The 16,861-nt window shown below is 41.6% G+C and overlaps 2 protein-coding genes across 3 annotated transcripts in view; one reads left to right on the top strand and one right to left on the bottom strand.

Annotated features, from left to right (window-relative positions):
- The window catches only part of LOC114875480, a 49,973-nt gene extending 46,759 nt beyond the window's left edge, over window positions 1-3,214 (top strand). For both annotated transcript variants that reach the window (XM_029185815.2, XM_046286478.1), the window contains one exon: window positions 128-3,214. In XM_029185815.2, the coding sequence (XP_029041648.1) occupies window positions 128-445 (318 nt within the window). In that variant the 3' untranslated portion in view covers window positions 446-3,214. The remainder of the gene's footprint in view (window positions 1-127) is intronic.
- Window positions 3,215-3,569: 355 nt separating this feature from the next.
- The window catches only part of LOC114875439, a 43,100-nt gene continuing 29,808 nt past the window's right edge, over window positions 3,570-16,861 (bottom strand). Inside the window, exons 6-8 of the mRNA XM_029185708.2 lie at window positions 8,681-8,771; window positions 5,832-5,888; window positions 3,570-5,091 (exon numbers count right to left, since the gene is read on the bottom strand). Of these exons, the coding sequence (XP_029041541.2) occupies window positions 5,009-5,091; window positions 5,832-5,888; window positions 8,681-8,771 (231 nt within the window). The 3' untranslated portion in view covers window positions 3,570-5,008. The remainder of the gene's footprint in view (window positions 5,092-5,831; window positions 5,889-8,680; window positions 8,772-16,861) is intronic.

Raw genomic sequence — 16,861 nt, 5'->3', positions numbered from 1 at the left:
TAATTGTTACCCGTAGCCTAGTTACGCGCGTTTAATTAGTTCCGATCAATAATTCTCACGCGTTTCTCTCAAAGGCATCGCTCTTGACCCGGCCGAAATTAAACCTTCTACCTCGATTCCGTTACAGAAGCAACGACAAAGCAAGGATTTGATTCTTCAACAAGAACGCACGTATCCGCGATTCTACTCGTCCCTGAGAACAGCCCTGCGACCTTTGATCGACGCTTACGGACCACACGATTTTGACGTCACTTCCAGCGGCGGGAACGATTCGAGCGGATCCAGCGGATCCAGCGGATGCAGCGTGAACATCGGCGGAAATAGTGCGACCGCGTCGAGTAATCATCAGAAAAGACAACGAAGAGTGAAGACGAATTCGACGGTTCAAAGCAAGCCGCAAGAGCACGAGGACAACGAAGAGACCGACGAAGAGCCTGTCCTTTGAGGGAGAACCGTCGCGAGATGGGATTTCAAACGTGCTTCGATCTCATCCTCGCATCGCCGTCGAAAATTACCATTGTCCGCGTTCTCTGGAGTGAGAAGAAGGCGTCTCCGATTCGCCAGTGCCGTCACCAACGCGAACGTTCAGGATCCAGACGGGGATTGCTAGAAGATCGATGCTCCGCCATCGATCCCGAGGTTACAGGATTGCGATCAACGAGATCGACCAGTTCGAGGAAACGAACGTGCACGCGTCTGGTTGACTTTCAACCGATCGAATCGCAAGTGATATCGCGATGCGATTCCTTTGTCGGAACTACTCTTCTGCCAGTAGCGTATTTTTGACCGTCCTACACGGTCCACGTGCTTCATGTACAGAGGATGTTCACGGAACTCGTCGCGTCCGTCGAGGCTCTCTTTCATGGATTTTTTCAGATCTAGCGAGGCTTCTTCGCGAATGGTTTGCGATTCTTCCTAGGAACGTTTTGGTGTCGATTAGAAAAACGGGTTCGTAACAGATACGAACGGATGACGAGTACCTCGACGTACGATTGTCTTCGTATCTTAACGATATAATGCTTCACGAGCTACTTAAAAAGAAAAAGAAACGTTTGTGCGCGGTTTAAATGTTACTTACCTAAGGACACTTAGCGTTAAATAACACGATGAGACTTCGGTTGTATTTTTCCGAGTTCAAGAGCGTCCAATAGCGAAGGAACGTTCGAAAATTAACGATCATGAAGCAGCTGGTTCGGAAGACGCGTTTGTTGGTGTACATCGATCGGTGAACGGGTTAAAACGTGGAGAAAAGTGAACGCACGATTCGTCAACCGAATTGGACTCTGAAACAAGTGGAACGATTTGTACGGGTGATCGATTGGGCAATGGAAAGATCGAGGAGAGTGAATGGAGAAGCGCCAAAAAAAGACCTCGTCCGGTCAACGAACCGCAACGCGGTTACGCGCACGAGGGACACCTGATTTTTTATATAATTGCGATTTGATAAATTTCGTGATCGCGTCTCGCCCCGTTGACGATCAGGGTTAGTCGTTTAAGATACCAAATTTTTGTAAATCGTACCCGCTAGATTTCATCTGCGGTTTGGACAGATCTCTTTTTTCGAGCATTCTTTGACGATCGAACGTGCGATTTCGACGTCTTTCAACGGAGGTAAAGAGTTTCGTTCTCGTTCCGAGTCTATAGGACGTTCATTTTTTTTTTGCGGTCAAGAAAAAATGTCGCCCTTGACGATTCGCGGACGCGTCTTAATAAAAAATAAAATGAAAAAGCCGCTTCGAGGAGAGTGATAGCGCAGGAGACCAATCGACGATGCCATCATCCATCGATTCGATTCGTACCTTTTCCGCGAGCGTTCCATTTGCACGAATTCTATAAACTGATACATGATCGAGATTTCAATGATCTCGACATATTATCAACTGCATGTATGTACTTCGATAGCACGCACAGATAAAAAAAAAAAAAACTAATTTGACCAGATGGTCATCGTCTTAATCGTAAATACGTGTACATAAAGTAATTGCTTCTCCGACGAGTTAACCGAAGGAATACGGTGTGTATCGTTAAACGAAAGCTTTTTCCTCTTAACTGGTAATAATACAACGCATCTTATACATATATATATATATATCATTGTGTGTCGTCTTGCTCGAGATCATTGGCGGATCATATTTTTCGACTATTGTATAGCCTCTTTCTCGTCGATGAACGTCGAGCGAGTGAGCGAGCGGATTTCACGCGACATTTCTTTCGACGATTCTACACTTTTCTGTCCGACGATGAGGAAACACGCGTCCGCTCCTCGTCGAACTGCGAACGGACTGGGATTACGCGCGCGATTTCATATTCCAGGTAACGAGATTTTGAAAAACCAGTTAATGATCAAAGCTGGATGGCGTAGAAAAACTTAATAAAGAAAAACGAACATTGTAAGACAACCCCGGTCGTTCGCGATCGAACGTTCGCGTCCGTGTGACAGTCGATAGATACTTCGGCTCGATACTTAAATGTCTTACGTTTTCAATTTGTTGTTTCTTTTCGGATTTTTCTCTTTTTTTTTTATGTTGGACAAGTTGTACGCTCGCTATCATTAGAATTATAAACAGAAGGACCCTAAAGCGGTATTTACGTTAGACAGTTTTTGATCAGTTGACTGAAGTCTGAATTTATTCTATTAGGGGTAAGATTCACGCTACGTCTTCGTTGTTTGATATTTTTATTGTTTAAGATTGTTAATGTGCTGTGTTAAGAGATTTTTATATATAATTGCAATTAATTTGTTAAGAGAGTCGGTAAAAATAATTTTTTGAAGAGAGTGGGCGTTGACGATGAGACATGTAAAAATACTTTTTACACGAGTGATTTTTGTTGACTGACCAAACGTTTCTTTAATGTAAACGCCGCTTTAGGTTCTGTACGTAGGCCGCATGTAAAACACACATACACAGACAGACAGACACAGACACAGAGACACATTCGCAGCGTAGATCATTCTGTACGCGTTTCTCGTGTTGTACTGAATTTTTCTAAGACATCCGTTCGTCGCCGTCTATGCGTACGAAAGTTTTAGCAACAATAACATCATTAAGAAGAATATCAGGATACATCACGCGAAACAGAGAATGGAAGTCTTAATCTGTATGGATTTTCCCGGATAGATATTACCATATTTTCCGAGAGTTACGAGAGGACGTTGTTACTGTAAAGATATGTAAGTTTATTTATCGCTAATAAAACTGAACGTTTAAGAAAATTGCAGGGTTTCTACGGTGATCCGGTACCATCGACCGAATTATTCGGCCTCCTTTCATTTCGTGTTTATTTTTTTTTTTTTCAGCAGTTTTAACCAATGGAGATGGGATGAAATTGGATTTTGTAAACAAATTTAAAATTAAATTGAAACTTTAAATCATGCGAAGACCCAAGGGTTAAACGAAACGCTACGTGAATTAGATTAGAGTCCCTGGAGTCGATTAGAAGGAAGAAGCTAATCATTCGTTCCTCTTTTTGTGATCTTTCTTTTTATTTTCCATTTCAGTAAAATAACATCGAACGCCAGTGTATAGAGAGGGAAGCAGCAAAAACATTTACATACCACCAGTGGAACCTTTTTCGTTTATTAGATTTATTAGACCCTTTAAAATATTTGAAACAGCGTGCGGCTCTTGTTATTTACGGCGTAACAGTGAAATATCGTTTACAAGGTACACAGTACGAAGCTCAAGGAGAGCGAAGCGATCAAGATCGATTTTTAAAATAGTCGTTCAACCTTCCTCACGTTCTTTATGCCCCGTCTTTTAATCGAATCTCGGCGAAATATCTCGAGAAAGACTTGGGGGTACGTTCGAAAGATTTCAATAGTGCCAAGCGCGTGTAAGAATCGCGCCAATGCTTATTTTTTGTTGTCTTCTTTCTCCAAATGGTGGAGAATCTGCTGGTAGTGTTCGATCGATCAATCGTCGATCGATCGAACGTCGTACGCAGTGCAATCGATCGAGTTTGCTGCGGTGCTGATTGTTTCTTAAGTTACAGTGATTTTTAGGTGTGGAATACAACGTGACTTAGATTAGATTTTGAGAAAGAGAGTAAAATCGATAAAATCCACATATCTTAAAAGGAGAAACTGATTACGATCCGGTCGCGTTTAGAAAATCGGCAAGCGAATACTAGAAGCATCTGTATAAATAAATACCGTCCTTCCGTATCATTCGACATCGATGTTTTATATAATTTCTTTTCAATTTCGTCGAAGAAAATGAAAATCGTAGATGACCTTTGTCTCGCTTACCGATGTTTCGCTTTCTGGATCGCGTAATCCATCGAACACGTAGATACTCTTCAGCACAGTTAAAGAAGGAAGTTTAAAGGGCGCACAGCTTGCTGGGATTTTATGTTACACGAGAAACATCTCGTTTCCTTTTCGCTCACGTTACACGCGAATATAGAGTGCAATGATTACTACGACAGACGAAGAATATCCTTTACGTTCAATTTAGATTCGATTACGTTCAAAGTCGGCCAGGAGACGTGTACAAGCTCGAAGGTAATTTTAAAATGTAACAGGAATCGATCGAAGTAACATAAAATCGCGTCAAGCATAGTATCTGAGGATCTTAGACGGTAGGTGCGATTAGGACTTGTCGAAACGGTCCTCTGACATTGACCAAAAATAAGGAGCATCACGGGGCCGAGATAACATCGGATTTAGAAAATTGTTCCGTGACCTCGTTGTCGGAGTTGAGGGTTGCATACCCTTTTGGCACCAAGCGTAACCATCTTGCGCGTCGGCGCCAATTTCGAAATCTTCTCTGCTCGATTGTACTTCCGTTACGCTTGCGTTATTTTTCTTCTTCCTACGATATTACCCGACAAACGATAAATGGACAGACCCGGATGCTGGTTTGCTGAACGTCAACTCGTATTTCAAATCGCGACGCGCAACAAAGTGAATGTCAGAGGGTAAAAGATGAACTTTGCGATTCGCATGGTTTTTTTGACTCGTCGTTAATTCGTTCTATCTAACACAGACACGAGAATAGGTAAAACCCTAGTAGCCCGGGGACAGTATTTCTTCTTCGTCGTCCTCCTCGTCGTCGTCGATCCCTGGCTCCCCGAGCGCGTGAACGAATTCTGCAACAATAAATGTTTCTTCGTTTGATGAAAGAATAGGTACATTTCTGTCCGTAACACGACGTATAAAAATATTAGAAAATTTAATATTTATATTTTTATACTGTGAGGAAGTTCCCTTTGGATTGAACTGAAGTTAAGTGAAATGATGAATGGAGTCGTTCTTTGACATCTGTCGCGTATGGTAGGCTTTCAGTGGGATTAAATTTTATTGAGTGTATTCTCACGAAAATTCATCACGATGCAACAATATTATAAATATCGTAAAATATGTTCTCGTTTATTTCATTTACGTATTTTTCAATTGTGAAAAGAGCATGATGGTGGACGCTTTTGCGTAAAGCCATCCCCATAGAACCATGGTGATACTGCACACCTCCCGTCGCGTCGGTACGGCATGGAATTTAAGCGAGAAAGCGGCGAAGAAAAATCGAAAGAACCTTTTTGTCTTCATTCTCGCCTTTTACGATTACGGTTTCATTCCCGACCAGTTCTTTCGCGTCCGTGAAAAGTCACCCTTGTCCCTTCCTTCGAAATACATTCGTATTCTCACCCCAACATGTTTTTTCTTCCTTCTTCGTCCCTGAGACTTCGATCAATCGTAAGCTCGAAACATACGGAAAGGCACGCAGGCCGAGTATCAGGTACGAAGGAGTTTCTTTATCGATTCAGTAATCGTATTTTTTCGTGGATTATTAGAAAGAAGTCTGGCAGCTGTGTAGAAAACGTTGAAAGCTTACCGTAGAAATCGATTCGGCCGTCCCCGTCCACGTCCACTTCCTTGATCATATCCTCGACTGAAACACACGGTAAAATCGGCTTACATCTCGTATTTTATCGAGTTTAAAAGGTATCCTTGATAAATCCTCTAACAAACAACGCAGAAAATGATTGCTTTTTATATTTTTACGTTGCACTCGCGAATGCAGCTTTGTCCAACGAGTTACAGAGCCGCGGGACAGACCGATGGAAAGTCGAAATTAATATCCCGGCTATTAACGTGCCACTCTACCCGGGGCCATTCATTGACATGGCAAATATTGCATTTGGTCGGATTAAAATCACCTGCGAACGATCGTATGCTAATTGACGGGACGGGCACGCGGCAATTTAATTTTTCGTTCAGCTGCTGGTACCAATGTCGGTCTCGCGTTTCCATGAAATCTGCTGTGAAACGATCTCGCACGATTAATATTCCGCGTCGAGCTGAAAAACACGCTGATAATTCGCCGCGTTATCATTGACACTTGTCACGTGAAAAACTGACAAACGATCGCTCTCCATTTAGAAGGAACGATTCGGTTTCGTCGTGGTTTTGTGGGGACCATCAGGATCCATAAATAACGAGAATCTGGTAGGATTTATTGATCTTTTACCGGGAACGGTAAAAAAATTCTAAACGAGGAAGATCAAAGAGACATCCTAATATTGACAGAAGAGTTGAAATCAATTTTGGCCCAGGAACTGGCCATTTCCGCTCAAGTTAATTTAGTATTAATTAGAATCACGATTGATAGAACTTCAAGAAAACGCTACAGTATTTCTTAGTCGGAATCGTTTAATATATAATAACCAGGTAATTGAATTCAGAGAAACTTCTTATAATCTCCACCAGCTATTTACGATGCTCTCTAAATTACACAATCGTCCATTTTCGCGAAGAGCATTATTAACCATTACTGTAATCGGTTTCGTACCCCCGCGGCAATTATTAATACGTGCACAGAAATACGTGTGCAGCACAAATTGATTCCGGTCAATTAGTAAGCTCATCCCATGACCTGACGGATTATTACGTAGCTCACTATAGATCCTGTTCTAGGTTCAATAGAGAGAACCCCTACAACACACCCCCTCGATCCCTCTTATAGGGATATCTCACGACCTATTAACGATAGCCTAGACGAATTTCCCCTAGATGCTTCCCCGTTGTTCGCGATGAAACTTTCATAGGGTAGACGGCGAGGTTTTTGTTATCGTTTTTGCCAGATTTCGTTACGGTACCGGTTCGTTTCATCGGCTTGACTTCGTTACCACGTTCATCCGGCTCGTATAATCGCAACGTGAGAGGAAAAGCAGCCGCTTCCAGTTGAAACGATATTTCAAAAAAAAATTTCAAATTTTCCAACCTGGTAAACTCGAATACTACCTTTCTTCCTTATTTTGCGCACGAAATTTTACTTTCAAGAAACTAATTGTATATCTCAGCTAAATGTATACATAGTGCTATCAGAAATGTTTCATAACTTATCTGCTTCTTTTAACGAAGGTTTGCACTTTTAACGAAGTGCAAATATAAAAAAAAGTGTAAAAATATCAACGTGTATCTTTGCTCAAGTCCACTCGGCTAACGTCAGCCTTATCTCATTAAGTAATGCCACGCCTTTCGCTCGTTTTTCGTATTTAAAGAATTCTCAACTGTTACAACAAGTTTATCGCGCATTTTCGAAATGCGATGTTAGTTTTAAATTCCAAAGAAGCAGGCAGGATTATCGCCGTGACACGTGACAGTTTCGTAGGGTAATGAGAGGTTCAAATAGATTCTAGCTACTGTTTATTCTGTGAGAATTGGGTTCTCTACGAGTCTTGGTAGAGTTCAAGAAGCTTTTGGCACGAGAACCGGCGGCGAAATCAGTGACGGCGTGTCAAATAAAATTAGAGAGAACGCGTTAGTTAATCCCGTGGGATAACAATGGTTAGAAGAGGAAGGAATGTTTTCCTCGGCTGAATCTTATTCCGCTTGGACTAATAACATTCGCCGTCTTTGCGTTTTCTTAGACGCTGTAATCTCCGGAACAACATTGTGAAATCTACTGGGTCAATTTCCGAAAACGACATATATACGTTCCACAATGTTTATATTCTTCTTTCGACAACCTTTTCCCAAGGGGAAATCTTCTACCAGATTCCCGAACGGAACACTGCAAGTTATGAAAATCTGCGGCATAAAAATAACTCGAGGGATTGCGATCTCGCGAAGCTTGGAACAATTTCGTAAAAGTTTTCGCTGGAATTCGAACCGCCGCGCCGCGCCGTTCGATTCTCGTTCTCGAACCCTAACAAACGCGTCAAACGAGTAAAGCTAGGATCGATTTGTCTGATAGACAGGCATGGAATCACTGTCGAGAACAAACTTTCTAAGTTCCCTGTCTTATTTCTCTTTCGCAGTGTTAGATTCTTGGATCGGTTTATTTCGCGAATTTGCTCCAAATTAAGATTAATTATCAGTAATTGAAGCTTTCGATAGTTTTTGAAAATTATGATAATTAAATGATCCCTGGATCGTTCCTTATACATTTATTCAAGTTTCAAAGCATTATAAGCCTCAGAAACTCGAATGCAATTATAAATTCATAACAGATCCTGATCTCTCGTATCTATTTCTACGAATGCATACTCCGTTCTACCCGTTCAAAAGTTGCTTCTCGTTACAGGAGAGATCAGCAATGATGAAATTTATCTCTCACGAATTCGATATCCCGGGTAACGAGTTTTGTGCCAGGAATTCGTGAGACAACAAATCTCTCCCCTTAAACGAGCCAAGCAAACGATCACTCGTTAAGGATCCTTTATTACGATTGATACGTACTCTCTTCCTCGGACAGGTCCTCCCCGAGGCACTGCAGCACAGCTCGAAGATCGGACGCGGTGATGTAACCTCGATTATGTTTATCGAACACCTGCGAACAAAGACGAGCAACAAGAATTGAGCATCCTTTTTTCTCAGAGTAGAAAAAACCGAAAGAGGGTCACGGGGGCACAAATCATCGTTCGAGATAGATTCCTTTATTTCGGGGTAAATGGAATATCCGGCCGAGAGAATAGCCGTCGATGCTTTTATTTTTTTTTTCCTTTCTTCTCTTCTTCGCCGAGGAGAAGCTTCTAGGCGTTGATAATCGCGACGATGTGCGAAAAGAGTTCGCGAGAAAATACTGCCGCGGGAATAATAACGACTCGCTCTCGCGTCTATTATTTATCAGTTCGCGGACGCGGCGAGAAACGACTGGACCTTCCTGAAAATAGAATTGGGATTGATACTGCTCCAGGGAACGGTTTTAAAGGTTTTCCAATCATTCTACCTATCACTGTTTTTTTTTTTTTTCGATATTCGATGTTAACATTTTCACCCTCGATCATCAACCCTTTAATTATAAAAATATAATTCGACCTTCGCAGAAAATTCAACTTGTATCGCAATATGTATACGCGCTGCTGGACAATTAATTTTGATATATTATTTAAAAGCGCTTGTTCGATTCAGAAGAATCATAGTTACCAAAATCCATGCTTTGTAAAGTTCACGAACCAGAAAAAATAACGATGCCCCATTCGAAATACGTGTTTATTCTCATGGATTTTAACGAATTTTTGCTGTTCAATATGGAAAAGGCAGGGAGGGAAGGAGGATTAGTTGAGGGATTTCGTCGGTGCGAAGGATAATTTAATTATCAGAAAGTAACTCACGTCCCGCGTTGCAAATTGCACATATTGTTTTACCGCTGTTGCGCCCGGATATCGTTCGGAATTTATTAAATTCGTTCCTCGTAACTCGGTATCGTTCGTTGTTTGATGCGCTTCGTCGTTCGACTCTTTTTTTCCCCTCTAACGATCGATGAAATTCTACACTTTTACTCGTTACCCGAATATTTTCGCCACTTTCTGTGTTGTTATACCGTCATTTTACACTCGCACGTATATCGCTTTTAATTAATTTATCAAGGTGTTGAAGAAATGCCTGGATCAGAAAATTTTTAAATTAGAAATTTTTAAGCAGTCGCACCTCATCGATAAATATTTCTATCGCACGATCGATTTTCCGATAATGGCAAATCGATCGATAGAACCTCTTATTTATCCTTTTTAACCTGCCCTATTTCGAAATCAAAGGAGCGACATTGTAGGTCACTGAATGCGAATCGATTAGTCTTTCATTGCAGCTTAACGGTTACACGCTTTTCTGTTTCTCCATCGAGTAAGAATCGTTGGTCCGTTTCCATTTCCGTTTCCGGGGACCAGGGACCCGTTGTCCCGTGGAAGGAAATGGGAAGAGGGAGAAAAGTCACTCGCTAAAGATTCTATTTACCGTGTAAACGATGTCAACGTACCGAAGGATTAATACAGCATTGTCGTTCGAGTGTAGGAAATCGCAATCAGCTAACTATTAACGCAATTACTAAATCATTTGGTTCCCTAGCTGTCCCATTGTTTGATCAAGCGAGCGTCGACATTTGACAGCCGTTGATAATTAGCACCATTCTCGTTAGCATCATTGAAATTATATTTTGCTATTGTTCCATTATGGTATAAATTATTTCTCATGGGATAAGTGAACGATGATCAAAGTTCACTGATTTAGAAATATTATGTCAGGTCATTTTCCAAGAGAACGATTCAAGTGTAGTAAAAAGTAGATAAAAAAGTTAATTTTTCTCTGCACGAGAGATATACTGTCGTTTTTCAGGTGACCGACGTGAAACGATGCAATTAAAAAACAAAAAAGTTTTCATTAGCTTCGACATGTCTTTCACTCCAGCAGCGAGTTAACTCGTTTAAAAGGATTAAATTGTTCAGGGGTGACGTGCAACTAAAATTCAAGAGGAAAGTATTAACTTTGTTTCGTTTGTAACACGTTCAGCGAACAATCATCGTTTAAACATCGCGTGACTGAAAAATTGTCAATTAAGCGTATATTGCAAAGGTTAAGGACGATTAATTGCGTACACCGTACACGCTCTAGCGTGCTTATTAGACGTCGCTTTACCAGGGCCAAGGGAACGAGATTAATGGAGAAAAATTTGACATCCTGTCGTATCGAGTCATTTTTTCACTTGCACCTGTTGTACATCGAAGGTATACAAATAAATTATAATAAGAAGAAAGAAAAATCCTATAGTCCATTTCCTTTCACGCTCCATCTTTTTACATACGTTAAACATTTATTAAAATGCAGAAATGAATATCACAGATATTCGCAAGAAGCGAAAGGGAAACCGCGGCTGGAATACCGAAGAAAATAGTTTCATGATTCGGAGTGAAATAGACTGCAAGCTGGGAGGAAAAATGGTGAACTCGAGTAAAGTAGAGATTCAAAAATTCAGTCCGCATTCCTGAAGTATCGGAAAGCAAACCAGCCGGGATGCTGCGCGTTCCTTCTATCCCGTGAAAAAGGAGAGTAGAATAAATTCTACTAGCAGGGAGGAAGGTGAAAATACCATAGCGCAAACATAAATTGCCGATTAGGCTTTCACGGATAACGGAGAGGTTGGTTCACGAGCAAAAAAAAAACATGCATCGTTGCATGAGGTCACCAATTACCTCTTAATCGACGGAAGTGGCTTTTCAACGAGTTCGCACGAAAAACAAGAGGCGCAAGTTTTTAAGCGCGCCGTTTTTAATATCGCTAAGTGTATTGCTTGAAAGTCGAGCAGAACAGCAGGCTAATTGGTTACCGCGATAAACCATAGACGAAGAATTAGAACGGATCTTAATATTCCGGTTGCCGCCGCGAGGAGGAAAACGCGCTGCGGGAATTCTTAGTCGTATTCTTACGTCGTTCGCCCTCGATTACTTTCGTCACGTCTCGACGCGTTGCTGATGCTCGCGATTATCGTCTTATCGCTCTCGCGGTCGTTATCTCCTCGGCTGTAATCCTTTTCTTTCCGGCTCTTCCAACTCGCGTTCCGTAAACCATTGGCCGCGCGAGATTTCGACGATTTGTCCCGGATCCTCTAGACGGCCGCGATAAAACAGCTGCAAACTTTTCATTGGTTCGCGACGTGTTATCTGACTCGCACTCGACGGGGTTGAAAACTGCCACGGGATAAACGACACGATTTATTTCGCGAAATCGCGCGGCTGTTTGCGAGAAGGGGTGAACATCGGTATCGGAGAAGGAACACGCAGCTGGGATAGCTCGTGGTTGGAAAAGATGGTCGAGATTGCAGACGATGTAATAACGCGAAGTGCTACAACAATTTTTAATTTTCCAAGCAACCGGTACTTATTTAATCTTTATTAGAATAGATGAGTTTTCTGGCTGCAGAACATGCAAATTTGCTTTGCAACGTTTAGAAGCTTGATAAGATAATAGAAGATTACTTTTAAACAACCCTTCGAAACATTTACCTACAGATTAAAAAAATACGAGTAACTCTTCGGATAGCCAGATTTTTTCGAAAAAAAAAAAAAAAATCCTCTTGGTTTTCTCTCTCTTTTTCGAGCGTAATAAATCTTACTAGTCATCCCCTATATCCTCCGTCGCTTTGTCTTGCTCGCACCTCTGCGCTTACGTTTTTCCCTCCTCTTTTTTTTCCACCGCGTTTCCGCTTTTTTTCACCGAGGCTTGACTACAATCCGGCAGCCAGGCCGCGGAGATTAAAATATCGACTGAGAACAGCGCGATACGTCGCGTCTGACCCCAATGCCCGCCCGCTAAACTCTTTAAGCGCTCGTTAGACGATTTAAAGGGATCGAGGCGAAGCGAACAAACGAGCGATGCTTCTCGCGGTGAGAATCGCACGTTGCCCTCGAATCGAGACCAGCATCCTCCGGTGATTGCATTTTTGACAATTCATTTCCAGCTGGATGACGGTGGCAGTAAAAGGATATTGGGTACGATTCGAGTTCGAGAAAAGACAGGTGGAATGTTGGAACGTTGAAAACGAGTACTCTCTGACGATTGCACATTCGCTAGGATCAGTTTTGCTTCGGCAAAAGAATGGTGACGCTGATACTGTAGTTTATATTCATGGAAGAAGGAGAACTCTTTCTCGTATTTCCACATCTTCGCTGAATAATGCATCTATAATTATTCGATTCGATGCAGTACGTAGGAAATGATACATTCTCGATGCCCTTTGTCGCAAGAATATCGTAGCTTCGTTCATTTGTAAAGAAACAATCGGTTCGTTGCGATCAATTTTTCAGTTCGATGGTAATTTCTCGCGATGTAACGAAGTTTCAGATTTAATTCGCAAATCAGATTGTCGCGTTAACGATGTAACTTCCAGCGAACCGATAAAATTAAGAAAAGGAAGAGCGGGAAAGCAGTCTCGACTTTAAATTAAACACACAATATATTGACGTTCCGATAAACATTTTTATCAGAAGCTGTTTCGAACTTTGTTTAAGAATCCTGCGAGCTACCGACGGATTTTCTATAGAGTTTCCGACGAAAAAAGTAGTCTTCTTCAGCAAATTGATTAAGCGAGGGAGAAAGTAATAGTTTGCAGACGACAGGTCTTCAGAATATTGGAGAATGTAACGAAATTTTAGAAATTGTTTGATTTTTCGTTGACTTTTCCACTGCCGCAGTAGAAATATCGACGTATGGTCAGACGTAGGATAATTCAGATTACCAAACGTACCAAGCTCTAATTTTCTCGTCTCTAAGATTAATTTATTCGAAAATTTGCTGAATTATTTACTTGTAGAATATCGATGCGTCCTATTTACATGGTTGACAAATTGATTCGGAGATCAGGATGGTAATAGGAGCCTCGTTAACAAACGAGGAGGACGAATATTCCCGGTGAACGTCGTCGAATTAACAATGCAACAATTCCTTGGATGAACGAAATACGACAGGTAAATTGATATCTTTTTTTTCATTTCCTCTGCCGTGAATATATGCATGAAGTATCATAAGGAGCACGACGAAGATTTCCTCGATAATCGTGATACCTTCGAGGAAATAGTATAAACGCGAGGGACGAGGATAAAAAAAGAGGAAGAGAGAGCGGGCGGGCAGAGTTTGTTGGTAAAAGAAAAGAAAGACAAGCCAACAAAGGGTGCAGAATGACTGGAAAAGTGTAGGGAGAGAGTAGATAGAAGAATGGAGCGCGAAAACGGCGGGAGGGTGAAAGTCCTTGTGGCAGGGCTGCGAAGCTACAGTCATTAGAATGTATTGTGGCGCAATGGTTTGACACGCTTCCTTTGCGGCACCCTTTTCTTCGCGTTCCGCACCGAGCTCCCTTCCGCGTTCGTCCGAAATTCGTTTCCGCTCGCGACCGCTTCTTTCACTTCCTTTTCCACGCATCCGCGGATGCACGGACGCTCGCGCTATGCATATAAAACGGCTGTCGCTTTAATATACAAGATAATAGGTACAGGGTGCTTCCTTTTTTTCAAGGGACCACCCTTTTGTGAACCAGCAACGGGTTCTTCAATGGCGTTAACACGAACCTGCACAGAGGATGCTTGGAAAAATGAAGTTTGAAACACCGGGGACAAACGTCCAATTAATTTTTTGATTATTACGTTGCCTGGAAAAAGGAAAATATAAAGTGTATTATTAAAACGAAGGGACGGTCAGCTTTGACGCACAATTTCATTAGTGTCTTACATTCTATTAATTAACCTTCTTCCAATAAGGTGCAAAAGATTTGCCTTCAACTTCGTTAGTCGAAACGTTAAAGAGGAAACGTTTCTGTACGGCAGAACGGCTAAATCGCAAGATTGTCGTTCATGCTTTAAAATAATAAACGAGCTTCCTCTCAGGTGTGGCAATCAGCGGAGCGATTAACCGCACAGGTGTGTTAAATTCGCTTAGCAGAGTTAACGAGGACCGAAAAGGGAGTTTGTCATCTGATGCGTGATAATCTTTCATCTCCGTACCATATTCAATATTTGCAGTGTAAGAATTAATTCCAGGACTAGTAACGCTACGAAATCTTGCTTGAAATTGCAAGGGTCTGCTGGTTTTGGTTAAAAATCGAGAAAATCACGTTTCGCTCATTTTTCCAACGAGCACGAAACACTCGTCTGGCTACGTAAACATTTCCAACGCGTGTAATCGCGTTTCAGTTTACCGACTACGTGTCGCGGGAAACACGTTTGTAAGTTACGCACGGCGTGATCTTTAGGAAGCGTAGATTGTACGCTTCTGTTTTAAATAATTATGCTGTTTGAAACGGGAATAAATTTTTTGCAATATTTTCTCTGGACACGTAAAATGATTAAAAGGAAATGTAGAAATAGGTAGGAAGGTGCCCAATTGCTCTCACACAAGGGTCATGTAAACCTCCGAACAGTAATAATCGAAACATGTAATTAACTGTTTGCCAATTCGCACCTATTGAGAATAGTCGTACAAATGTAAAGGGAGCACTAAGGCGAAGTTAGTTGGGCAGTGGCTAAGCTCGTTCGACTAACTAATATGTACGATAACTACACGTGGGTGGTACATTATCGTTGCGGTGGAAATGAGGACGAATAGGTACGATCGCGTGTCGAAAGCGCATTATCGACTTCTCGAAGTCGAGCACACACGAGTGAACCTATCCCGTATGTACATACATATAGAAAAGTGGTGCTGGATGAGAAAAAGTCGATCGATTTCTCGTCGCGAAAACTTTCGCTCTAACGAGTAATACCGATGTTTTAGTAAGTTAAAGTTTAACGCGAAGAATATGCAAATTACTACATCCAAGGAAATGTCGAAAGTAATTGTAAAGGACCGATTCTGAATTCTTTTTATCAAAAAGTTCTGTAAAATTCAGGTCAACTCGTTGTCGAATCGGACCCGTTAAAATTCGACGCTGGTCATCAAGAATTTACAGCAAACTGATTTTCGTGAATTCCTCGTTGAATACGCGATAAGTTCAAACGGCCCTAGAGAATCTCACGGATAAAAGAAGAATTGAATCGTGTTACGATTCCGCGAATTTACGGGTCTCGAGGGGACTAATGGACGTGCGCTTTTATACGAAACCAGTAGCCTCGTTGGCTGTTACGTTCTTGCACGCTGTCAGCTTAAAAGGTACCTTTTAGCCGGAAGAGGAACCGAAAGATTCGCGCGGTAACCAGAGTAGTTCTACCATTTGTACGAAGCTCGGATTAGGTTGCTTCTATAGTGAGAGTAAAGTGTTTAATTACGAGTACAATATTCTGGATGTCCGTCACTGGTACCTCTCTCTTTAATTATTCACCAACGTCACCTCTGACCATCGTTCATTAAGTATTTTAAAAATTCCACTTCACTGTAACAAACTATGGTGTCATCCTTATCAGTGTCTTTCTTGAAACCTGATGAATCGTCACATGGATCAGCAGAAAAATTTTTCCTCCTTTCAAAATCGTTTATAAAAGAGTGTCTCTGTTTTAAACGACTTTTAATTACTCCAGAATTCCAGCAGTGACCGGTCGCACTTTTGAGCATCAGCATTCTACGCGAATTTCATATGCATACGTAATGGAAGCGGGCCATTATATTACACAGAGTCCCAGCTCATTGTGACTCAAGATAAGAGCGGACCAGCTCTGAGCGTGAACATTTTAAACACGGCAAGTGGAAAACTCGTGAAATCTCTGCATCGCCAGAGAACGGATTCAGGCGGAGTATCGTGCAAAAACGACGATCGAAGTAGAAAATTCATACGAGTTGATAAATAAAGAGACACAGTACAGGTAGATGCGATCTTGGAAGGTTTAACGCTGGATTCAGCTTTAAATCTGGACTTATCAGACCGGCGCACGTGGCCAGTCTTTAATTAACAGGACAAAATGCTTGTTGGATAACGGTTAGCTATAACGAAGTTTCGTGAACCATAAAATTGCTATATCGAACTAAAATACTGTATATAAACATTGAACATAGTGCATCCACGAAACAAGTACACACGTGTTCGGCTGAGACGAACTAATCAGTTCTTTATGGAGGGAAACACGTGTAAGTATCACCCCGAGTAACCTCGTGCATATTGATAACAGGTATCGATAAATTGACGCACGCCGAATTTGATGCAACTTTAGCATGGCATGGTATTTGACA

Source organism: Osmia bicornis, chromosome 1, assembly GCF_907164935.1.
Source record: "Osmia bicornis bicornis chromosome 1, iOsmBic2.1, whole genome shotgun sequence".
NCBI classification, from domain to species: Eukaryota; Metazoa; Arthropoda; class Insecta; order Hymenoptera; family Megachilidae; genus Osmia; species Osmia bicornis.
Note: the sequence above shows the minus strand (reverse complement) of the source record. Positions and strands in the feature narration are given on the sequence as shown.